The sequence below is a fragment of the Trachinotus anak genome, unplaced genomic scaffold (assembly GCF_046630095.1).
Source record: "Trachinotus anak isolate AG129_WGS33_773 ecotype Australia unplaced genomic scaffold, CSIRO_AGI_Tana_v1 ptg000034l, whole genome shotgun sequence".
Taxonomy (NCBI): Eukaryota; Metazoa; Chordata; class Actinopteri; order Carangiformes; family Carangidae; genus Trachinotus; species Trachinotus anak.
The window spans coordinates 6,015,674-6,042,049 of record NW_027273885.1 but is presented as its reverse complement, the minus strand read 5'-3'; the positions used below and the strand labels follow the sequence as shown (position 1 = coordinate 6,042,049).

The 26,376-nt window shown below is 42.5% G+C and overlaps 1 protein-coding gene across 4 annotated transcripts in view; it reads left to right on the top strand.

The window, feature by feature from the left end:
- Positions 1-26,376, top strand: part of gramd1bb (GRAM domain containing 1Bb) — a 100,204-nt gene that overhangs the window by 52,833 nt on the left and 20,995 nt on the right. For 3 of the 4 annotated variants that reach the window (XM_071472061.1, XM_071472060.1, XM_071472059.1), the window contains one exon: positions 22,484-22,694. In XM_071472061.1, the coding sequence (XP_071328162.1) occupies positions 22,484-22,694 (211 nt within the window). Of the gene's footprint in view, positions 1-22,483; positions 22,695-25,377; positions 25,399-26,376 lie in introns of all 4 variants that reach the window. The other variant, XM_071472058.1, reaches the window with a different exon arrangement.

Genomic DNA, 26,376 nt, shown 5'->3' with positions numbered 1-26,376 from the left:
CAGCAGTGCAGTGATACAGTAGCAGCTTATATGTATACAGTACATTACTGCAAGTGGACTAGATGTGGAGAGATCAGCATAACCTGATCTTTGCGTGTCTTGACATCATGTTTTTTTGTTTTTCTTCTGAGCGACTGTGTGTTTGAGGAGCTCAGGGTCACAGATGTAATGAGTCATAGATGTACAGCAAAAGAGCTTCAGCTCCAGCTTAGGCTCAAAATACACAAAGACATCTTCTGCCTCTTTCCAGTAGACATATACTAATTATCGGTGTATTAATAAGGATCAAGAGAAAATTTCTTCTAATTAATCTGATTTGTCACATGCTAGTGACACAAATTCAAACAATTCAATTCAACAATTCATGAGAGAGAATTCGTAGAACCTTGTATTTACAATAATGAATGCCTCTAAAACTGTCAAATAAACTTTTCTTACCTCCTTCTTTAATTCTCCCTTTGAAAGACAATGACGGGCCCTTAGTCAACAAATCTTGTGGAGCTCATTGGATGTTAAAAGTATAGTACAATATAAATAAGGCTGAGCAATATACAAAAAAATCATATGATGGTTATTTTAATTTTTGCAATATGAGTCGCTATTTCAGTGGGAATGGTGATTTTTTTTTGCTGTGCATTTTCACTGGGAAAAAAAAAATATTGTGGTGATGTAATGTCTTTTTTTTTTGGCGGGGGGGGGGTTGTACATTTACTCACATCTGGAGAATATGATTTGTATGCTGAGACATCTCCAAACCACCAGCATTTATAATGGTAGGTTGTGACACATTATACCTTTTATCAAAAAACTGCAGCTCCTGTGATTTGGATGTTGCACTTCCATTGCGATTTCAACAATATTTTGATTAATTGTTCAGCCCTAATTAAAAAGTTTTTTACTTGTTTTTTGCTTTGTCTGACAATACAAAATTTTGTCATCTTCAGGGCTTCATCCTTTTGTGATGGTAGCAGTTGGTAAATGGCCACAAATGTTGCTTTAAGTACACAACATCTGTGTATTGCCAGGGATGCACCAATGTGACTTTTCCTCTCCTGGTAGCATTTTCACTATGTCAGTATGAGTGTCTGAGTATCAGCTGACAACTCTTCTATGTGCAAGGCGTGATAGAGTGGAAGCTTTGAGTTAATGTATGTGTAGTGGCATTAGCTCTCCGCATGAAATGAACAGAGCTGAGCAGAAAACAAATAGAACAATAACTGCTGCAGGTAAGTCTGATAAATAAAGGAATTGTGCACAAGTGAGAAAAATGGAATCAATTTATTTTATAATGGCCATGGCTAAGACACAGTTTTTAGTAGGGATCGGTGGATTGGTCATATCTGGTCCACCCAGTCTGCCTAATAGGGTCAGTTATGGTGCAGATATCAACATATCATTATAGTCCTTTCCGGTGGTGCAGTGGTTAGCGCTGATGCCTGACAGCAAGAAACTTCTGGCTTCGAACCCTGGGCCTGGGGCTTTCTGTGTGGAATTTGCATGTTCTCCCCCTGTCTGCCAGGGTTTCCTCAAGGTACCCTCCAGGTACTCCAGAATCCTCCCACAGTCCAAAGACATGATTGGTGACTCTAAATAGCCCAAAGGTGAGTGTGTGTGGTTGTTTGTCTCTATGTGTCGGCCCTTTGATGGACTGGCGACCTGTACAGGGTGTACTCAGGATGACCCCGCCCTTGACCTGGTTTTGGAGAAGCGGTGTAGAAAATGGATGGATGGATTATAGTCCATTCCTATACACAAATATGAAAACAGTGAGTGTCAAACAGTCTTTTGATGGGTTGACTGATGTTAACAATTACAGGATATTTGAATTCTGATTCATTTATTGAAACTGAAAATGATATATCAAATTATCTCTAGTGTGTAAATAAATTCTCAAGCTCAATTAGCTTTGAACAATTGAAATGTTCCAGTATGAACATTTCATACAGGGTGGAAAATTAACAGGGTGTTAATTTTCCACCCTGATTTTCTAAGAAGGTATGGGTAAAATCAAGATGATTAGAAAACTACTTCTGGAGATCTGTTGTCTGACAAACCTAAACCTATTGTTTAGGTTAACAGATATAATCCCAAACTCTGTTCTCCACCACCTCTCTCAGCCTCTCTTCTCCTCCCTCTCGCTCTGCTTTGTTTAGTAATTATGGGTATGCGTGTGTGTGTGTGTGTGTGTGTGTGTGTGTGTGTGTGTGTGTTAGAGGTTTGTTGGAAAAGAAACCTCGGTCTATTTTCATCGTGCTCGCTGCAGCAGAAACAGGAAATGGAGGGCTTTTTTAAATGAGTGCTTTAATGTCAGCACGTGCTGTACTTTGTTCTTTTATTCATGGCGCACGTGACAGGCACACAGGCCATCTGTATTTCACTTTATCACATTTTGGGTGGACCTTATATTGAACATGATGTCTGTCCTTCGCGGTGTAGCTCCTTTCTGTCATCAATCATATGATGTCATTCATCATCACTGCCTGTCTTTGTCTTTCACTCTCCCTCCCTGCGCTGCTTTTATGTTTTAATCAGTGTTGCCTGTCTGTGTAGTGTCTGTTCTGCCTGTGCACAGTGGGACGTCTGCTGCCGGTGTGTTTTTCTGTATAACATTAAATTTACTCAGGACTCCTACTGAGCTGGGTTCTCTTGTGCATTGCTGTCCCATGTTTACGTCAGTTTAACTTTATTCCTACTGCTTCCATTTTAGATGTTGCCCATTTTCCTGACTTATCCATTGCCTGTCACTCTGTCAGTCAGGCATGTAAGCTTGTACTACTGCTGCCTGTCTTTAATCCACTTCTCTTTCGGATTCAGAAACATATGCACCCTGTAGACTAAATGCAATTCTTACTATACCTATTTGATCAAATGATACTTAGATCTAAGTTAATTGCTGTCTTTATTTCTTCTTTCCATTTTCCATTTTTTAATGCAAGGCACACATGTGCTCATTCTGTATATGTCTGGGTGTGTAGCCTGTGAACGCATAGCTGCTCTCTGTCTCCCCACTGTGGCGCTGAGAGCATGGATTATCCAACACGGTCAGCTCATCAATAAACAAACAGACAGCCTGTCACATGATCACCTATTTCACTCTCTGATCAGATAGTGAAGATCAATCTATGGGGAGTTTATCCATGTTGAAGGAAAACAGTACGAGCGTAATCCACTCTGTGTTACAGAGTAGGGAACGCCCAGCAGGCAGAATGGGAGTCGAGTCGAGCTCTCCAAGGCATCCAATCCCACAAAGCAGTGTAGAGGGATTAATCCAGATTATCTGCCAGTGCTATTCTCAGGAATAAATGAAAACTCTCTGGGCCAGATTAGGGTCCAAGTAGTGCTAAAAAAAGGAAGCTGATGCAGAAAGCACATGACTGCTGTTTCACAGACTTATATTAATGATTACTGTCCATCAAGGCACAGTAGTCACTTGATGAAATATGAGCACAAATATCTTTCTTTTATTTTTTCAAGCAAACTTAAAAGCAAAGCACCATTACCGTGTATTCAGGAAAGCAGAGTGTAAAGTATTTTCCTTCTAAGTGAGAGTCAAAACCATTTCTTTCTTGCTCGGAGCCAGTGGAAACACCTTTTGTGTTATTTGATCTTAGCAGTCATTTCACCACAGCAGCACTCAGCTGTGGTCTGGCCAGCAGGTGGCGTCAGTGAGAGGGAACATCTCACTGACTCTCCTCCAGAGGAGCTGTCCATTCAGCACCACTCTGTCAACTGCTCCTCCTCAGCAGGCTGGACAGAGCACCGGGAGGTGACAAACTACCATCACACGCAGAGAGAAAAAGGATTCAAGAAAACAAAACAATGATCAAATAACTCGGACCAGGCTTGTTGATGTTGCAGTGTGAGAGATATTTTTTGACTGGTAGCATGTGGCTTTTACATTTGCCTTTAGCTTGGTATAAAATCTGTTTTTTTTCTGACAGATACAGCCACAGCACAAAGAGAACATGTGCAGTTACCAATCTTTTTTGGGATGCAGAAAAAATACAATGTCACAATGACCCTCCCTGGATGCTTTGATACATAAAGTAATATTGTCAGCGGTTGGCGGTGACTTCTTAGTACCTGGACTTTATGGTCTTCCTGCATGTTCCCAGTCATGTCTAACGTCATTTATTCTGGCATTATTCAGATGCACTATGGCTGCAGGTATTTTTTTTTATTATTCTTCTCTGAAATTGTTAGTAAGCCATAACAAGGTGGACTCCACCAGATGGACTCTGTGTGAGATGACTTACTGTCCTTTCGCTTGACTGAAGCTCAGGTGACACCACTCACTGCTTCACCCTAGGAAGGGATTACAGCACTTTCATATCTTCGCCTCCTCGCCTCACTCTTCTCTCCCTGCAGTCCTACCGCATTCGCAGTAGCCCACGGGGGAAGAGACAGTGCAGGCTAACAATAGAGAGAGAATGTGTCCTCCTGTCAGCTCTTTCCTGCCCCGTGGCGCAGAGATGAAAGATCCTCGTCTCTTTGAGAGTTTTTCATCATAAAACTAATCGAAGTATGGGCTGAGGTGCTTTCCACAGCTGCCAACTATTGATTGTTAGTTATAGATTGTTTTATGGTGCCCCTCTTCAACCCAAGATACACATGTGCAAATATGCAAACACACACATTGCACCACAACCATGGACCGTAGGTTGTTGGAATAATGGAGCAATGATAATCAAATGATAATTTGGGGAAAAGTTTGTACAGTTGGAACTGGGGCAGGCAATTCTTTTCCTGGTATCCTTCAACCTGTAATCAAAAATCTCTGGACAATATGATGTAACAGAGATAATGTCATAAACAAGAGCAGGCCACTGTACACCTCACCAAAGTCAGAACTAGAACATGTCCTGAATCTGACGCACGCTCTGTGACAGGAACAGTTTCCTGACAGACCAAGAGCTCGAGCCCAACTGCATTATCTGCTTTCCATGATCTTTTCTGGTTGCTTGCCATTTCTCTGTCAGTCAGCCATGCTCGCTCTCTCCTGACCATCTACCTCTGAAAAAGCAGAGTGAGTGAATGAAGCTCAGTGACTCAGCAGGCAAAACTCAATATCAATAATAACAACAACTTAATATTGTGCTACACCAAAACTCATCCTTTATATTGCCATCATAAAACACGTAAAATCAAACAACAAAAGAGTATCAATTAAAGGAATCAATGAGCAACAAACAGTTAAACCAAATGAAATGTATCACTCAGTTAAATACATGAAATGAAATCATCTAGATCATCAGTGAGTGTGTGGGCCTGGCCTGGCCAACCAGAATCTCAGTTCTTCTGACGTTGGAGGGTTGGTTTGCATTAGCTGTAGTATTAGCCAACGCTAATGAGGTGTAATTTGTGTGCAGTGCTTTAAGAAGATTAAAGGGAAGATTGTGCTGCACCCTGACCCAGTGCCTGTCGGCCATTGTTTTTGATGACAGCTTCTGTTAAAGTGAGGCGGTCGGTTGCTCTCTGACCCCTGTGGCCTGACGTGGTCAAGGGAAGAGATTAAGCAACCGCCTCTACAGTTGTCAGTTGAGTCAGATTCTTGTTGTTATTACTATCATTAAAAGTTATTTGAAATGGTTGATCTCATGAAATCACAGATAAAAGAAGCCAGACTCCTCTTACTTACAGTTGCTATACCTGTCAAAGCTTTTCATTCTTACAGAGCACATAATGTAGCAGCAAACTGCATTATGGCAAATTTATCACTTGAAATTAATGGCATATTTTTAAGGAATAAGTCTTTAGGTCTCTAGGCAATTTAAGACAGAAGTAAAGAACAGTTAGGAATCTAATTGACCCCAAATTTTGAACAGTTTGCAGCTTATGTTAGAGCAGACAAACATATTCTGCTACACTTGTGCTCTTGTGTTTTTGCAAAGGCAGAAAAAAGACACCACCCTCCTAACTCATGAGGGACAGAGTATCATTGTTATCAGAGATTCAGCATGTGGAGAAATCCAAAGCTTCTCTTTTGTGCTGGTAAATTAGATGAATGAGGACTATTGAAAAGTCCCAGGTTTGATTCTTCACGTATGCAAAACACATACACAGCACACAGCTATAAACACAGGGAGTACCCCAGTACACTCGATTCATTAAGAGATTAACAGGGTGAGCTGCTGACACTGATCAAGGCAGGAGTCCAATACAAGAGGGAAGAATTGCAGCAGCCCCCCCCCCCCACTTAATACCCTTCTCATACATAGCAGAGAGGTTGGAGGTGGGGGTGGGGGTCGTTGCACAGAAAATGTTATGGCCAGAGGCTAGCATCCCGCTCTAGTCCTCCAATCGGGGCCAGCTAGGCTTATCATGGAGAGAAATGGAGAAAGAGAGCCATCTAGGGAAGAGGACAGAGAGAACAGGCGGGCGGGAGGGGGGGAGGGAGGAGGAGGAGGAGGGTAGAAATCCTGCGCCTGCTCACTGTGAGCACAGCAAGTGCAGCTTTCATCCGCAGCGGAGAGGGCTAGGGGAGAGACAGAGAGAGTTTGAGCGAGCAAACAGAGGCTTTAAGGGACAGTGTTTGACAGAGCCGGATAGAGAAGACACAGCGGTAGTTAGAAAGGAGCAGTTACCAGTCAGGTTGTCATTAATTTGCAATTCTTAGTCCCTCTGCTCCTCCCTCTGCTGCGCGCTGCAGTTTGCGTTGTGAGTATTGCGGTGCAGGTCACCTCCTTCTCTTTTGGGAAAACTGAGGAACCCCAGGGAGGTGGGAATTTCTGGCACAAGTGCTCAGCACTGCGGCACCTCGGTACGAGCTAAGGAATGTAGCAGACAGGTGGGCAAAGCCGAGGATCATCCTTCCGGACGTTGGTCCCCAACCATCCATCTGTCTCTGCATCAGCCACTCCTCCCTTCTTGCCGCTGAACATCTCTCCTGCTCTGTGCATGGGAGGTGAGGGTTTGGCAGGCTGTCGGTCAGCATGCGGCGGTGTGAACGGGCAGCCCAGTGCCCACATCACGCTATGGACGTCAGATACTCCTCGCTGTACTAATGAAAGGCTTCAAGCTCGCCTGGTAAGGCTAAACACGTGTAATGCAACATAAATGTTTTTTTTTTCTGTAGCTTTAAGGTCGTCATGTATGAAAAGCACAACCCAGTCGGGGCGAGATGTCTGTGACTATTTTCTGGTATTTTTCTGGACTAGGGCTGCACTGACATGTTGTCCCAAGACTATATACTCTCCTGGCAAGGCAGGGTGGACCGGCAAATGTTTGTCCATCTTCACCTGTGCATTACTATATGGTTACATAAATCATCAGAAAATAAACCAGCATGTAATGAGGGCTAGATCAATACACCATTAAGCTCTGACCAGAGCAGCCACTGTGGACTAGCATGATTTTTTTTTTTTTTTTTTTTCCTCACTGTGACGACCCCTCTCCGCTCCCCTCTGGCGGGCTCAGTGTGAGCGGAGCAGCTGAGGAGCAGCGCTCACGTGGCTGCCGGGAAAAGAGCAGGCACATGCTGCCTCGGTCTCTCCCCGGCTTTCGCTCTCGCTGTCTCCCTCGCTTATTTTCCTCTTCCCTGGTTATCTCACATGGACAAACAGATCCACATCCAGGTGGCCCCACTCTACGCGTTCTCTTTTAACCTGTTTGCTACAGTGTGTGTGCTCTCTGTGCACTCTTCCATCATCCCTCCTTCTATCCTCTCCTCCCCTTGTGTTTGTTTATGCTCCTCCTCCTCTTGCCTGATATTTTTAGAGACGAATTACAGAGCACTGCAGGAGGAAAAAAAACTAGAGGGGGAGCAGTTTCAGCAACGTGCGTCCCGCTTCCTTCCTTCACACTTTCATGAGGACCTCTTTCCCCCATAGGACCTCTTCTTTTCCCTAATGTCTCCATCTCTCTTTCATTTTCTCTATATTTGTCTGTCCTTCTCTCATTTGCATCCCTCTTCTCTCTGCTCTCTCCTCTCAAATCTATCACTTAATCCCCCAATCACTTTTTTTTCTTGAGGCTGTGGACTGTAGCTTTGAAAATTTCCTCTCAGGCCTGTATAAAATTAATCAGAGTGAGTGTGTATGTGTGTGTTCTCTCCCTGTTTGTGTGTGTATCTCAGACAGCCAGGGCTTCCTTATCATTGTGCAGCAGTGAAGGAAATACTTTGAACCCTGAGTCTGTCCTTATTTAATCTGTTTGTAGCACCCTGACACACACTGACATGTTACACTGAACAGCCATCTGTTAGCATCCTGTAGTCTCCTATACATGGAGGTGGCCTGTCTGGCTGGCTAGCTGGGTATAGTTTGCATGCCATGCTCTATTGTTACGCAACATCGCAGACGTCTGTAGTTATATCCAATAGGATAAATCTCCATCCTCTCCTCTCTTACTAAATATTACAGTATGTTTTTTTAACCTTTTCATCAAAAATGTGTTTGTAAAAGCTTCTAAACATGCACAATGGTCCATAAGCTGTTCAGCTGTGTTTCAGTCCATGTTAAAGGACGAAAAAAAATCAATCAAGGAACAGATGATAGTGGTGAGACATCAGTTCTCCTTCAGATCCAGCAGAAATCTCACTCTTGTTATTAGCGTTTATTACGCTGCCCTCTGTTCTCTGCAGGGACAATCTGCTACACAGGCAAAACGCAGTGACCTAGAGGTCACTCCATCAATCAGTGCCTCAATCAGTGCATTTGTTGTCCAGAGTCCTATAAACCACGAGCTGACCCCTGGATCTAGAATACATACAATGATTTATCTGTATTAAACTGGCCAGTGATTCTCACAGTCCCCAGCATACCTCAACATATTGTTGTGTGATGACAGATGAGATCACATAATGATAAGTTTTTGTTTTTTTTATACAAACATGCATCAGAAAAATCAAGATCCAGAATACAACATATATGAATTATAATGCAAAAAGTCCAAAAATTAAAAAAATATAGATTCACATACACTTTGAATAAAATGATTTTCAGATTTATATACACAAAGAAGAAATCACATATGATTATTAAAGCATATGTAATTGTAATCTATCACTAAATGAAAGTGAGACAAACTAAATGGTTCATAATATCAGCATCGCGTGCAGTGGGAGGGCTGTCTAATTCTGTGACAGGCTGATTGAAATGGTCATGATAAGATTTGCATCAGATGACCATTTTCTTACAAGGGTTTCCCTTCCTCTCAGCTATATTTTTTTTTTATAAAAATATCTATATATATCTAGTTTGAGGTATATGATTCCATCATTGCATCTATAAATATTGCACTGGAAGTACTGTAAATTGATGTGAGGGGAAACAAGTTTTCAGTTTGGAAACCAGGCTGCCCTGTTGGGTGTATGTTTGTCATAGTGCATGCTGTGATTGAGAGCCAGGGTGGAGGATATTTTTGCAGCATTACTTACTTGTCAGAAGACAAGGAAGAGATAAGGCGGAGAGAGAGAGAGAGAGAGAGAGAGAGAGAGAGAGCATGTGTGCGTACATGCATGTGTGTGTGTGAGTGTGAGAGAGATTGCTCAGGATTTGGCAGTGGTCCCAGTGTGGGGATGTTTGCTCTTGATATGACATTTGGTGTGACTTAAATCTGCACACAGATACACACTCGCACACAGACACAGATGTGCACACACAGCCAAAGGCAGCAGCTGTAGCAACAGCGAGGCACTGACAGGAGGCTGGAGCTGGAACTGGAGCTTATTCTCTGCACGTGGCACCGTGCACAAGCCGGTGGTTGCTGCAGGACAGTTGGACAGACTTGCATACAGAAATGGCCCGACTGTCTGGTCAGTCGTTCAGTTCCTTCATATTATTGATTGCCACCAATGAGAGCTGGTGACTGGTCATGGTTAGAGAGAGTTGCAGCAAAGGTGCAGAACACTGGAGAGAAGTCTTCCATCTGTGATTTTGTCTTTTGCACCCCCCTGAGACTGCAGCTTTTAGCTCAGTCACAACCACAAAAAAAACATCAAAGACGTTTGGAAATATTCTGCATCCACCAACATATGCAGGGATGCTTCAGATCCTGACTTACATACATGCAAACTACACTCCCAGGCATATATTATCCAGTACTGTGCTACTAATATCTCTCTGGGCTATTTTAGACTGACTTGAAAATTGTAGCTCCCAGGCCTCTGCACCAAGAAGATTCATTTCAGTATGCAAAGTGTTAGAGAAGGAGAAGGGAAATACATTTGGTATTAACTGTAGGTGAAATGCCGGTCGTTCAGCTGGTCCTCCATATCTAATACAGTCATCAGAAGTGATGATTAAGCTCCTTCAGTTCCGCAAAACTGATTCTAGCTGCTCAGACAACAAAATGATGAAGTGTCCAGAGTCAGGGGTTTATGAGGGATGGACCAGGAGCTTTGGAACCAACTGCAGATAAAGCACTGCACCATCAGACTGGGCCACAATGGACCCTCAAGTTCACAGCAGGGGCTCTGCAGCGATGAGAAACCGCAGAATTGTTTCCCTCCTGGCCACAGCTTATTAACTCTCTCTCTCTCTCTCTCTCTCTCTCTCTCTCTCTCTCTCTCTCTCTCTCTCTCTCTCTCTCTTCCGCTCTATCTTTTCCTGTCCCCCTTTTCTTTTTTTTATTACTGCATCCTTCCCACAACCCATTTGTCATCGCTGGTTATTGTTCCCTGCCACACTCCTCTGGCTGTACCCAATATAACCAGCCTTTTCCCCCTATCTTTGTGATGTAAAGGGATATAATTGATGATGCACTGATTTTATAATGTTTTATAAAGTAACTGAAAGAAACGGAGACGTATGCACAACACTTAATGACAAAGGAATTGTGTCTAAATGGCATTAAGTGTTCATGAAGCCTAGTAATAAACAGTTTGCATTAACCCCTACAGTGTTTTTATAAAGAAAAATAATATTTTTCCTTTGTTTTCAGACAGTGTGTTGTAATTATGAAATACCATTAGCGGACAGGCAGGTTTCCCTTGGTCTCAGTCAGCCTTATTAATGGACTGGATGGTGCATTCAGGGACAGACTGTCATGTTTACATCTCTGTGATGGATGTCTGATGAAAAGATTTCACATTCACGTTCCATATGCTTGTTTCTCAAATTAAGCCTGTCCAAACAATAAGGGCATTTTCCATTAAGCTTTTTAAAAGCACAGTTAGAACCTGCTCCCCTCCTCCCTCTCATGAATCACTAAGGCTGCTGTACACCAGAAAAATAGCTTCTTGTGTACCAAATCCATTATTTTAGTGTGCCTTCAAACATACATGTTCATATTGAAGACAAAACTCATTATTGCGTAGGAAAATGAAATTAAAAAAAGTAGATTTAGTCAGCACAGCAGTTATTAGAGACAGAAAGAAAGACAAAGAAATCAACCTTTTCTGTGTGTAGTGAATATCAAGCTCTCATCAAAGCCATTTATCAAGTCCAAAACCCCTGAAGTTCCTCATAGCTACCACAGAGAGTAAAAAGCCTTGTTTCCAGGAAATTAGTCTTATTTTTTTGTCTAAAGAGAAAAATAATCTTGTCAAGCATGTTTGGAAAAGTAATCTCATTTAAGAAAATACACTTAACTTTGTCCTAATAAGGTATCCCAACTAATATAATAAGATATAACAATGTTTTACATAATATCCCAGGATTAAGATTGTTTTCCTTATTTTAAAAGTAAGAACACTTGTACAACTTCTCAATTTATTAATCCTATGAAACAACAAGTTTTTTGATGTATTTGCTTGAATTTAGATTTTTCCTGTCTAGTGTTAAGGCCCATTAAGGTCTTTCGGTGCTAGTTTTAAGAGTTCTAGTCAAGCAAAATTGGCTTAGCCCATTGGCAGATTTCTTTGCTCAATACAGACAATTTGATGAAATTTAAGAATATTTTTGGAAGGGCTGCAGTGCAGAGGTTGATGAGAGGGATCAGACCGTGGATGTGTTTGCAGTAACCGTTCAGATACCGCAGTGCTCCTTGAAATAGTAATATCCTGTACCTAAGAGGTAAAGTGCTCAATGAATTGACGTGGTAGTGAAGCAGATTTCGTCCTTCTGAGATAGACAGTATTTGTGAGCATCAAAGCCTCCTGTGTGGGATGTGTTTGTGAAGTAAATAGTAGTGTCCAAAATGACCAATAAAGCATCATCTGAAATTAGTGTCATTTCTGATACAGATTAGTAAAGTCTGGACCAAGCACTTGAGGAATAATTCAGTATTCAGACAATGGAGATAACAGGAAGCCTGAAATTCATGTCTAGAATAAACACGGTGCTGACAGGGGTGCTGGAATTCGACCGTTTTCTTTCACTTTGGGCCGTCTTCCAAGCATTGTAGCACCTTTGTTCGCTGTGACAAATGTTACAATATTACACCTCCTCACTTCCCCTGGATTCTCTTTCCTCACACTAAGACCTCATATACACACTCTCTCTGTCTACCCTCTCACCCTCTCTCTGCTCACCGCTCTGCTTTCCTTCCGCCTGTATATCCCCTGCAGATGGCAGTGGCAGTGTCCCATTCCACTGGGACAAAGTGTCCCACAGGGGCTTAATCCGGTTGCCAGTTTCCTGTCCCCTCCCTCCAGTCTCTGACATCTCCGCCGAGTCCTTAAATTACCTCACCGGGTTGAGTTGTGCTCTTGAATTTAAATCAGTGTGTTTAATTATAGCTGCTTTTAAAACAGGTTCCCGTACCCAGAGGTACAGTAGGTCATAGCTTCAATGAGAACCCAAAAATTGTTTCAGGCCTGTCTATGTAGGGTTGCCACACAGTGAGGGTAATTAAGCATTTTAATGAAGCCTGGGACTAAATACTAAAGTTCTGCTCTCCGGGCTGGATTTAAATAGGTTTAGGAAAGGTAGAAACACACAGCGCAGTAGTTTTTAAACTCTACACACACACACAAAACCATCAACACAAAAAATGTTGTGTTGTCATCTTTCAAACTTGCTGCGAGTAAAATGGAGACATCATCCGTCAGGGCCCCACTGTCGCCCGCTCCTGTCACTCCAAACATGTTCACAACAAAGTGCACTTAAAGTCCAGGGCTTTGTAGATAACTAATCGTGTGTGTTAATGCTTTATACAGCAGCATCAACCCCCCACCCCACCCTCCCACACCCCCACCCCCACCCCGGACACACGAACACAAACACACCCTCCTCCAGCTCTCTCTTTCTCCCTGTAGTTGTGAACACTTCAAGTGGAGGTGCACATGAATGGTTTGACGGGCTGCCATGGTAACTGCACGGCCGAGACACAGTTGGGCTGACAGACATTTCCGACCCAGCCAGGCGTCGCCACATTGGTGTTGCCATGACGACTTGGTAAACAGCACGCCTTCGTCTCAAAAAGATGGAGAAATTTGTTGCAGTCGTTAACATTTGGGGTGTGTTTGGTTTGACTCTACACTAGTATTAATAGGAAATCTAATTTAATTGAAACTATACAAGGCTATCAAATCTGAATCCGAATCAACGGTTACATACCCATGACTGTTCATTACATACCATGTCTGTGAGTGTGTGGTCAACTTGACCATCTGTATGTCCCCTGGGTGCAACAACAATGAGAACAGAGGTCCCCTAAGTAGGTCAGTTGTTGGTGTGAGGCTGGGCAGGCTTATCTGGGCACACAGTGGTCCGGCTCAGTGGTCCAGCTCTCTTTGTTCCGCAGCACGGCTCTGCTCAGCGCTCCCACAGAGCCAGCCAGCACTGCTGCAGCCCTGGGGTCAAGTCTTTCCAGCAGCACAGCTCAGGGCTCCGTTGCTTCATAATAGAGACACTGAGGTGATTATTGACTGTGGAAATCTTAATGTATGTGGGAATGGATTACCTTGAAATTACCTTTCCTGGCATGTTCATAAGACCAGTCAGTGTTGGTTTAGTGTTAATGGGATGTCAATCAAAGAAGAAAGAGCAGTGGAAATCATGCACATCTTGTTTTTAGAGTGAGATGAGTTCGATTTTAACAGGTTAATATTACTGTGTTAATGTTCACCAGTCAGTTCATGCAGGCTATAAACGCTACAATAGGTGTGTAATTCACCATAACACTGGTAAGCCAATAATGGACACTCAGTGCCAGCCCTGTGGATAAAGTGGTGGTGGAAAAGTTGATGTATTGCTAAAAACAAAATGCAATGTGCAATGGAAACACACTTTGAGGAACCATGTGACTAAATTTGGTTACAATTTGTGATGTATCTTGATATATGTTTTTCCTGCTTTGGGATGTTAAAATGTCCTCCATGAAAACATCACACTTTACAATCTACTGTTCTTATAACCATAAAATAAAATACAGGGTGTGGATAGTTCTGCACTTTTCCATTCCAGTGTAGAGTAACTGCCATAAACTTCACACAAAGATAAAAAAATAAAGTCTTTAAACCCCTGAAGGGGAAACTAGGTTCATCTGTAGTTTAAATCACCATTTCCATACGTATCTAGCAGCATATTCAGTTAATGATGCAGTCTTTCCTTAAAAAAATAAATATCAGTGAAATCAACTGAAGTAAGCACTTTATACTGCGGCAGGAATGACTAATAGCCAGAGTTGCACTTGGCAATGTGTTAAAATGGCTTGAGAGTCTGGCAGTGGTAAAGATTTAAAAATATACACACATTATAATATCATGATGGCAGATGTTAGGCCTTGTGTATCTTTTGTTTATCAGTTCATGTGGTTGACTCCCATTAAGTGTAGTTGTTCTTTTTGTACTCTTTAGTACAGTTATTTTAACAGACTCCTTCCAGCCCTTATAATAGAAAAAACTCTATTACACACACACAATACACACAATAAACTAAGTTAAAGACAAATTTCACTGATAATATCTTCATGGTTATTAATATTACATTTTCTATAGATATGGCAATATTATGGGTATCATGAAATATTTTGGACATGATAATTCTGCAGTGAAAATCCGATTGTCGTGTATGTGTATATTATGTATATGTTATGTGAGTGTGTGTCAGTGTGAAACCATCAAACCACCAGCCTGGGCTCACCTATTGTGGGATTTAGAGGGAGCTTCAAATGTAAAGTGACCTGAATGCCGGTGATGTCAGCCCCTCCATTCATGAAACACATGAATAATTGAGGGAGCGGCAGGCTCAGTGCACCAGCACCAAGTAGAGGTGGAATGCAAAGTGAAAGCCATCTCTTTCCTCCCTCTCATTTGCTGTCTCTGTGTCTCTCATTCTCACCCTCTCTCTCCCTCGCTGTCTGTCTGCTTGCACATTCTCCCTCAATCTCCTGCCATCTATTGTCAGTCTGCAGCCGTGAAATTCTGTGACCGAGGAGCAGAGATCGCGAGAGAAGAGCCTTGCTTGGATACTAGCGAGTGCAGTGATCAGGCAGATGATCCAACGGCTGGCAGAGCAGAGGAAGGAAAAAAAAATGGGGGAATGGAAAAGTGCAGGTTGCTAAGAGAGAACAGGAGCTTATCAGCCTTGATTAGACAAAGGGGAAGAGAGTGAATGATATAGAAGGGAAAAAAAACAGAGCCTGATCTCCAGCTTCTGTGGTTTCTCTCCGTTGATCGGGAAAATACGCTCTTTTTTATCTCTCTCTGCTGCGTCTGCTTTCTCCTCCTTTTCCTCCCATCCTCCTGGCATGCTCCGGAACTCGTTCACCCTCCTCCCATTTATCCCTCATCCCTCTCTCTTCTCTCCTCTTCCCCCCACCTCCTCCTCCTCCTCCTCTCCTTCCTCCTATGCCTCATCCACGGCTCCCGCTGTGTGAATGAAGCCGTTTGCGGAGGGCTGATCGCTGCGGAGCAGCTCTCTACATGGCTACGACCAGGTTAGTGCTGGGAATAACTGCCTGCCTACCTGCCTGCGTCCAGGCAGAATTACATGAAGCCTGCATAATGATTAGTTTGCCTGCTTGGCAAGATCAGCATGTACTGTTTGGAGGGAGAGTCCAAGGAAGAGTGGTGGGAGGCAGCTGCATCTCAGACCACCGATGCCTCTTCGTTGGCAGGTGCTGTTAAGGGCGATGTAAGCTGGTTATTAGGAGATCAGAGCTGGCCAGGGAAGATCAGTGGCCCTAAGCCTTCTAAAGAAAATCTCCCTGCCTGCCTCTTCCATCTTTTCTCTCTCTCTCTCTCTCTCTCTCTCTCTCTCTCTCCCTCTCCCTCTCCCTCTCCATTTATCTGTCCAGTTACCTTTCTTCTTCTACAGTGAGAGAGAAAGGAAGTCGGAGTGCGCAGCCTGTGGGATGATCCGCTGGATGAACAGCTCATTACTGGGGGCTGCGTACGAGGACATGGTGGTGTTTGAGTGTGTGACGGTGGCCAATGAGGGTTGTCGCTGTCTTGAGGGCTGCTACGGCGAGGTGTTGAGGGACTGTGTCTTTCAGCAGGGGTATGGCGGACCAGGGTGTGTGTGTGTGTGTGTGTGTTAGTGCCAGTGTGTGTGTATACAGAGAGAGTGGACGGGTGGGGTGGGATGGGATGGCTTTGGTCATATAATACATACAGTTCATGGGGTGTTTTTAACTGTGAAGGTGTTTGTGTTTGTAGTAGTTCCTGGATGATGTGTGTGATGTTGCTAAGTTCTAAGTTATCATTTCAGTAAAAATGGAGGGAACTGTGATGCACTGAAATATATGGGCGTATGTGCTCCGTGTCCACGCGCATGCCCATGTTTATGTCTGCGTCTGTCTACTGTCTGCGCAGTCCTGTGTGTGCATGCGCAGTGGCTGCTTTTGAGCGAGGTGCTCCTCATGGCCTTTTTCAAACCAGGCAGAGCTGAAGGGCCACTGCCAGATGGGTATTTTCCAGGGTCAGCAAAACTGTGAAAAAAAAAGTGGGGCCCTCAGAAAGGCCCGGAACTCTGTTCTATTGTGAAGCTGAGCGTTTGGACAGCTTGAGCCGGTTGGATTTAGAGCTTTAGAGCTTATTTAAAGAAAAGACTGTAACAAAGTGGCGCAAGCAGCATGCCTGTGTCTCTTTTTTGCACTCTACATGTAAGAACTTGACCTACTTTGAATGACTCTGACATGCAGGGACCCTGTTTGATCAACACCTTGAAGTCAGTCGTCTGTCTGTCTGTCTGTGCCGAGCTCTGTAATGCAGATGAGTTGCATGCTCAAGCCTCTGGGACCAATCCCTCTCGTACAGTATGCAAATGAACACACTGCACTGTGCAAAACGTGAGATTTTATGTTTTAATAATCATTAGGATGTTAACAATGGCGTATATAGTAACTTTGGATCAAAATAAAGATGTGAATTATTGTCTTGTTACCCCATTCTGGACCATAATGTTTTTATTTTACTGGGCTTATGCAATATATTTATATTATATTACGTATATTTATCATAACTTATAGAATATTTTTTGGAGAAATAAATTCACTTCTAAGTACACATGAAAAGAAATATTGCACACAACTACAGAATGAATATTTTAATACATATGAGCCTTATGAAATATCCATAAATTATAATTATAGACATTTATATCAAGGAGTTCAGACATCAGTCATCAACTGATCAAAATACAAGCCCTTGACAGTTTGTCTGTCACATTGCCTCCCTGCTGTATTCCCCAAACAGCCGGCATCTCTAACAGCAGTGCTGCTGAAGTATATTTAGTCACACTCTGAATATTTAAACCACTCTCTCTGTTCACTGTTGCTATAGTGATATTCAGTCTAAGAGCTTTGTTTTAGCTATTTGTGTGGGCGGCACTCTAAGTGATAGGACTTTTTAATTGTTAAACTGTTTGTCAGTAAATCATTGAAGGTAATTGCAGACCACAATCTTAGAGCACTTCATCAGTGCAGCTCCATAGCTCTCCAGCTCTGTTTGATTTCTGTATTTTTTTATAATCTATAATATAATTTTTTTTTTTTGTTATAGCTCAGGGTGTGTTTTTCTTCATGGCATCAGAATAACAATATATCATCCTGTACATGTATACCATGTACTGTACATAGCGACAGCTGTGTCTATCATTCGACAGCTGCAGAAGTCATTGTGCCGTTTCATTTACCTCCCAGAGCATTACAGCCCAGAGATAATGCTCCAGCAGGTACTGTTGCATTATGGCAAACTCTCAGTGCTTTTGTTTCATGAAGCAGTTACCAACAAAGCATCTCTGATAGATGCTTTTGTCTACTTCTCTGCAGGCTAGCGTCAGCTGCATGTTCACTCCATCCACACCACCACACTGGTTCAAAGAGCAAACTGCTGTGTGAATGACTGATCAGGCTTAGTCATTCATATGCTGATGATGGATCCGTGTAGCCATTGTTTACTGCCATGTATCTGGATAGGGGAGGCGGTCCGGGAATTCCTCTTCTGCTAAAAACAACAAGTGGAGGTTCCTGTACCAGAGATATCCTGTCAGTTTTTGAGTGGAGGGAAAGTAGCACAGATGAGCCAGTCAGTGTTTTGGTTTATGTTTCACTGTGTTTTTTTGTTCTTCTCTTAGATTTTTTTTGGTTGATTTTGATTTGTTGCCCAGCTGCAGCTCTTTATTATAAAAGGTATTGCTCTTCAGGCAACCTTTAAAAAACTTTATTTACCACAGTATAGCTGTTTTTTATGTGTCTAATATTTGTGTTCAGTCCCAGCACCTTTTGCCTAAGAGGCAAAGCCACTGTCTAAACATCAGCAAACAATCAAAAGATTTTAGCGTTTTAGTTATGTAATTCATGACCTCAGGGGGCCTGCATTTAACCTGACACTAGACCTCAACCCCACCCAGTCTTGCACCTTCTCACCCTGACCTACAGCGTGTGAGTGGGTGTGAATGTGTGTGTGTGTTTCTCAGAGTATGATGGGAAAATGGCTGACTGAGCCATCAGGGACCAGGGCTGGATGTGACATGGAAAAGACCATCACTGTCACACTGTATGAAGATGCTCTCTTTGTCTGCATGGGAGAGCAAATAGAGTAATATGTGTGTTTACGTTTGTGTGGCTGTGCAGTCCATTGCATACATGAGAACATGCAGTGGAAGTGGATGCAGCAACTCAAGAGTGGGGAACACAGTGTGTGCAGTGTGTCTGTGGAATGATGGCAAAGTGATAATTATCAGAACATAGTGACATTTGCCATGAGGTCCAACATTCCCACATTCAAATGCAAACTCACTAATAACCATTGCAGATCATGTCCTGCTCAAATATAGTCTGAATACACCCATTTGTTGGATCAGCATAAAACACATATGATTTGATACACTCTATACTCTGCTCTGTTGGGCTGCACATCTCATGATTGCATCTGTCATGGTAGACATTGATTTCAACAGTGTGTGAAAAGATAGTGATTATAGTGCTTTGAGCCTAATTACCATATCTTGTATAGTCACCTCTCCCAGTCCAGTTGGACATGGTGCACATACACAAGGCAAAGCAGCTACATTTAGCTCATCTTTGGGAAAACTTGTGCAGAATAGTTGGTAAAAAGAAATTAGAGCGTGATGTTCCTGGCTTCACTAACAGCTAAATCTTCCTACCAGCTACCATTGTACTTTTGGAGTACAGAACGTGTTGCTGGGACAATATGTTATTGTTCTGTTCCTTAAAAGTCATAATGCATATTCCTGCATTTGTATGGGATATTATTATGCCTCCCAAGTGACTGAAATGTAGCTTTGAGCAATAGTAAGTAGATTGGAATAATCTGTAGAAACTACAGTGCTCGCAAGAGACCCTCACTTTTATTTATTTATAATTATTGTTCCTTTTTTCTCATCATTCGACATGCAGAGTTCTCCTTTCACTGCAGTCCTTACTGATGCTCCCTCTGTTGTCTGAGAAAAAAGGACACACAGAACGACTCAGTGTAGGCAGATCAACCAATAGAAGTCCCCACAGGGTCACAGTCCCTCACTGGCTTCCCCAGCACGGATCACAGCCAGTAGTTTTTAATGGGGCAAAGCCAAATGACCCGCAGGATCTGCACCTGCACCACCTTGATTTTAACTGGCATGTTACCACAATCACTTAAATAACTAACTGTAGTTCAGGACTTTAAAAAAACACTGGGTGAAGACATTCATCTGCTCTCATCTAGGTGCCTCTTATGGCAACTCTGTGGAAATGTACTTTTGACTGCACAAAATGTTCTCCTGTGGCACTGCTACAAGGAGTGTATTTGTTTTTATCATTTAAGATGGATGAGAATAGTCCCCGGCAGCACGATGGTGCAGTGGTTAGTGCTGTCGCCTCACAGATAATGGATAATGGATGGATGGATGGATGGATGGATGGATGGATGGATGGATGGATGGATGGATGGATGGATGAGAATGGACCCTCCTCCTAAGAGTAAACTGTCGACCTTGGACAAAACATTCAGAATGGCCCCAAGCCATTAATGATTACTGACTCATCCCCTACAATACCTGCTGAGCCACATCAATATAGTTAATTCAAAGTCTCCAAAGTTGCAGTATGTTAGTTGTATCTCTTAGCAACATATCCTACTTTTTACAGTTTAATGTATCTAATTTGTTGCTATGGAAACAGCCGTTGGCCTGCAGGGTTTTCTGCAGTGTTGTAAAGCGGAGGTAGGCTGCCGGGCCTTGCGTCATAAAAAATGAATACACCTATGAAATAAACCATTAACATTTGAGGAGAAAGCACAGGTACCATTTCACACAACAAATGCCATATATTTAATGATTAATGTGGATGCTTTTTAGCACTTCATCCACTAACAAAATTGATCACGAGACGAGACGCGACAGGATCTGGGTGGCTCATCACCCCTCCTGCACAATTTCCTTTCCTTGGTTCATTTGCCTGCCAACTTGCATCGGTCCTGTATGTTTGTGTATAACCCAGACAGCCTCCTGGCTCAGACAGCTCAGACATTATCATGCAAGCTGAATATCAATGCACCTACCATCTTAGTGTGCATGTGTTTGTGCAGAGTTATACCCTGATGGATGGCATATGACACTTGAAAATCCAGTAATGAATATAAAATACACAAAAACTGTGCCTAAGATACAGTAATAATGGTAGAAGCCTGGTGATGGCTCTGCACCAAAGAGTCATCCTGCAAATTTACTCCTAATCAGGTCAGTAGGGACACTGATCTGTTGTCAGTGCAGAGTACACAATGTACAGTACATTCAAAATGATCATCCCCTAAACAGCAAACCATTTGATAATCATATAAATTGATGTCAGTGGCACCGTAACATACCAGACGTGCACCACCCCACCCCCCCGCATTAAGCAGCTGTGACGCCTCTGTGTGCACCTGTGATGCCTCTGCATTGCCTTTGCCGTTTAAAATCAAACAGCAACTGGTACGTCAGACCCTGACAGTCGAACAGAAGCTGTCAATGCTGCTCTCTATGATTCAGTGCTCTAAGCTGCAATGGAGTCTGAAATGTAACAGTAGATCAGTAATTCATGGCCACTAACAGCAGCCATTGGCTGGCAGTGACGCAATGGCTTGCATAACGCCATGTCAAGTAACCGAGCCTGGCGGGCGCACTGCCACACAGATCACTTACAGAGCCCTTTGTTAGCGTCTGTCATTTTGAGGAGAAGGCTTCTTGCTAAGCCCCTGATGTGTGTGTCCATGTGGGTGCATAAGAAAAGAGAGTGTCTAGTGCTGGATCAGAAAGGCTACCTGATAGTAACTTAGTGTAGAATGAAAGAACAGGGGCCACCTGTCTGAAGACAACAGTCCTTCCACTTGGCTAGAGAGCTGTTAGTGGAGCGATTAAAGCAAATCCCCATGTAAAGTCAACACGTACCATGATTTTAGATAACTGAATCACATTCTATAGACTTACTTTAATAGCCTGATGCTTTCCACCTGGCACTGTACCTTTGATCATTTAATCCTTGTTTTGTCTTTTCGGCTCTGCTGCAGCATGGAAACAGTTTTAGTCCTTTGATCTTTCATTATCGTAAGGCCTCATATTTTGCAGGATTTGAAAGGAACAGCTCAATAAATGTCAGGGTCAAGACAATTTAAGATGGCTGTTTTTCCAGACTCAGTAGATTTCTTAATGAAATTGACAATGGGCTCAAAAACAAATGTCAATTTCCCAGTTACTTTTAAAGTACAGTGTTAGTGAGAAAATCCTCTGGTCATGTGTGTGAAGGTGTCTTTCTACCTATGTTTCCCTCACTGCTGCTGGTTGTTGGTGTTGTTGTTATTGGTTTCCCGTATTAGCTTAGCTGTTATTAGTCAGGTTAGCACATGGTGCTTCAAGCCCGTTAAGCCACATGTGATGTAAGTCTGAGGAAACTCTGTGTGTGTGTGTGTGTGTGTGTGTGTGTGTGTGTGTGTGTGTGTGTGTGTGTGTGTGTGTGTGTGTGTGTGCGCGCCAGTTTGCTGCTGTCATTGAAAGCTGATGGCACTACCTTGTATGGTGCTTACACTGATATATCCAAGGAGTGTTTGTATGATTTCTATGATGCCCTTTGCCATTCCATGGGCTAGATTCTATTTTTTTAATTAGATTTAAGAGGAAGTAACATTTAAATCAATCAGTGGCTACTTTCCTTATCGCTCTTTCTCTTTCTTTTCCTTTAGCACTGCCAGTAACTCAAACAAGAGCACACCTGCCTGCTCACCGGTCCTACGTAAACGCTCGCGCTCTCCCACACCACAGACCCAGGAGGGTGAGAACATGGTGGAGAAGGGTTCAGACCACTCCTCTGACAAGTCCCCCTCCACGCCTGAGCAGGTTGTCCAGAGAACATACTCCCTGCAGTCAGCACGAAGCGGGGGAAAGAACTCAAAGGTGAGTGAGCAGGAGATGCTCCTTTTTACCTCTTGCAGTGCCTTTTTGATAGAGACGAAGGTTTGCCTCGCAGTTTGAAGTGTGGTGTCGTTTAAAATATGTTAATCTAGTATCTCTAAGTATTTTGAACTTGAAAACCACATAAAGTTCTCAGCTTTGTCAAGAACACTCAACAGTGTGTCCTTTCCATTGAAAGGAGTCGACGCTGTGAGGAGAGCTTCCTGGTAGAGAACAACCGTCAAGCACTCTGGTGCATAAAGCAGCTCTAACATTTTCACAGAATGGCTGTTGTGAGAGGCCCCACCGTGAGATATTATGTGCTGATTTCACAGATATGGATTAAGGATAGACTGATTACACAGCAGACATTACAATTGATTTTACTTCTTACGTGCACTTAGATGTGAATAATAAGAAAGAATCAAAGTGAGGGTGCATACAGGGTTATACAGTGTAAATGTTTATTTCAAGTAGGAACATGACTTGTTTTCTTTTTCCTTTTCATACATGGTCAGAGTGGAGTCTTCCTGACTGTGATAGCCGAGATGATGTGTAAACTCTTGTATGCAGCCGTTCATTAAATGTGACTGCATAAATACGTCAGAGTTGTCCTGGCTTTATGATTTCTTTTTTCCCACCCCCAGTGTGGTGACGTATGTGTTATGGTTGGTTATTGACTTGTACATACTGATGTGTAATTAGAGAGCTGTAACTATCACTCTCCCCCCTCGGGAGAGATTGCACCCTCCTCTCCATTCCAGCCTTTCATTTTTACATCTCATTTACCCCCCCAGTATCTAAACTCTTTCTTCCCCTTGATAAAACTACAATTGAATGATAGAAAGGAGCCGTTCAGTGCTCTTCTTCAGAACTGTAATCAAGTAGTAAAAGCCTGTTTTACTCCTTCATAGAGCTGAGTTTGTCTGACTCATCCCACATGATAAAATCAAGCTTAGATAGTGAGTCACATTTGCAAAACCTGGGCACTTATTCATTCACTACTGAGATTTGCTAGAATTAGAGGTCCAAGGTAGTGATGAAATACAAGGATGAAGGAACTCTAAACTCAAATCAGTGCTTCAACAGACAGGACAAGGCAGGGATGCAGCTTGGTCCACACTGTCATAGTTAAAGCTCTAAATGAGGTGCAGCAGCTAACAGCAGCAGTATGTCTTCATCAAAGTACTGCAACATCAGAGCCACTCTGATGATGACGTGCTAGCTGTTGAAAGGTTTGTTTCTGCTGCTCTTAAAAACCCATCGGACCAACTAAAACATCGTGCTCCAAACAATATCCCTCCTAAACTGTGTTTCTCATTCAGGATAATTTTGTTTTAGACTCTTGTAGTTTTTCACCTGTTAGATGGATGTTCCTACATTCCTATTTTCACAAGAAACTATGCACAGATAGGTTTAACTGTTCATCGCCTTTAGCATTTATTCGCCTGATTCTTGCATTGTTTTTCTACATTTGAGAAACGAATTCAGCCTAAAGATATGATGGTGTGAGGCTTTGGGTTTAAAGGATTAAAGGATGTTCTCATGTTTTTAAGTCGAGCAATACTTGCTGCTCATATGAACACTGAAACAGCTCTTACTTGCTGTTATTCTTCCTCCTGTTACTACTGGCCATCAGTAGATCCTTTTTTCAATTTCAAGTTTAAGTGATGGGACAAAATTTACAGTCTTCCCTCTGTTTTTAGCTGAAGCTGATATGAAGCATCAGTTAAGTGAGTATCTTTCAAGGCTACAGTCTTCCTTTATTTTTCTGTCCACCTGTCACAGCTCAGCAAGGAAACACTGTCTAGGGGACTTTAAAAAACTATGAAAAGGACAATAACTTTGGAAGATTTGTTTCACTCAGAATGTTCATACACAATATTAACTTCAGATAAAGAGGTCTGTAGATTTTGTCCCCCATCCCTTACATCAGCAGTGCATTAGAAGAGATCATCTTCAACAGCAAGTAAAAGCTCTTTCCATGTACATACATGCATTTAAATGTTCTTTTAAGACAGACTTGAAAAAATGTGAACCTTTAACAGCAAGTTGGAGAACGTATTGTCACTGGCAGAGGTTTACTGTGTTTTCTGCTACTGAATAAAAACAGTATTGATTGTTGCATGTGTTATATATTTAGCTCTTGTGTGGACGTGTAGGAAGACAACAGCAGGAGCAGCCCTCCATCTGTGGTCATAAAAATGGCATGAAGTTTTAAAAAGCTGTTTTTAGGTGTTATTAGGTTTTATTTATTTCGTCTGCATCGTATCCCTTCACTATAATGAAGCTGAAGTTCAGGTTATTTCACAGAAGGAGCATGTGGCTCTAATGTTTGTATGCTCAGCACTCATTTGAGCTCCCAAAATGTTAGAAATCAGCCATAACACTCCCTCCATGTTTTACCTTCTCATTCTGTCCTCATCTGTCTCTGCTGTTTTTAAACTCACATGTTGTTTTTGAACTTTTGTTTGAATCATTTTTTTTTTTGTCTCCACAACACAGTGTGCACGCCTTCTCTCTCTTTGCTGCTGCTGCTACATGCCATGTGATAATGTGTGCCATCTGATGATGACTGTTCAGTTCTTCTGTTGGTACTTTCAGCTGTTTCTTCTTGCAGTTGATTTCTTTCTAGTTTCATTTTTCTATCTGATTTTTCTTTGTTCTTCTCCTGATTGCATGCTAGTCTCACAAGCGACTTTCCAAAGTAAGCATTACTCTTTTTTCTGTTCTTCAAATATTACTGTGCCCAGCCCCCCACCCCACCCCCCCACCCCCATGCCCAACCTCTTGTCTTGTGAGCTGCTCTGTGGAAATGTCCAAACCTTGTTTGCGATGCTTTAGCCTGAACCCAGCTTGTTTCTGTGCACACTGCAACCATTACAAGCCCCACATCTGCACCCACAATTACAGCAGATGGACATTCCTTGAAACAGACAAGCCCACTCTAAACCTCACTCACTTCCTTTCCTTTTCCTCTCCTGTCCTTTCCTTTCCTTTCTGGTGATATGCAATGTGGTAGTTCCTGATTACACTTTCAAATGTTAACCTGGGTATACATGGTGCAAATAAATGTCACATCAGGATTTGCAGATCAAATATAGAGAAATAAAAGAGAAATATAAAGCAAATGCATACACATATAATGGAGAAATGGAGCTTTATTTTCCAGATTTTGTCAAAGATGACAAGAATGAAAATGAAAGTTTCTGGTGCAGTTTTCTAAATAAATCATTTCAAATTTCCTCTCTCTCCTCTGCTGTTTTTTTCCTCCTTTGGCCTTTGTCCTATCATTCCCTTTCAAAACTTATCCTGTTGTTACATTTTGGCAATGAGAGCTTTGTATCTGTCGTGCTGTGTGACTGCCTGGCTGCAGAGGGATAAACGCTTAAAAATCCTGCCAGGATCTCAGTCCAAAGCTCCAGGACTACATCATTATTTGAGCTGCCTCTCTGTTGCCACATGAGAGAATCCCGCCTGCTCTTTTTCTGCCCCACGAGCCCAAAATCCCCCTCCCTGTCCTGCAAATGCACTGCAGACTGGTGTCACGTTTTAGTGCATTGCCCATACTCTCCACCATCCATCTAATTTGCTACTTGTCAGACTTCATCCCACTTTTTTTTTTTGTCACACGTTAAATTTATAGCTGAGCATGTATATGGTCTCATTGTGTCTTTTGCAGGCA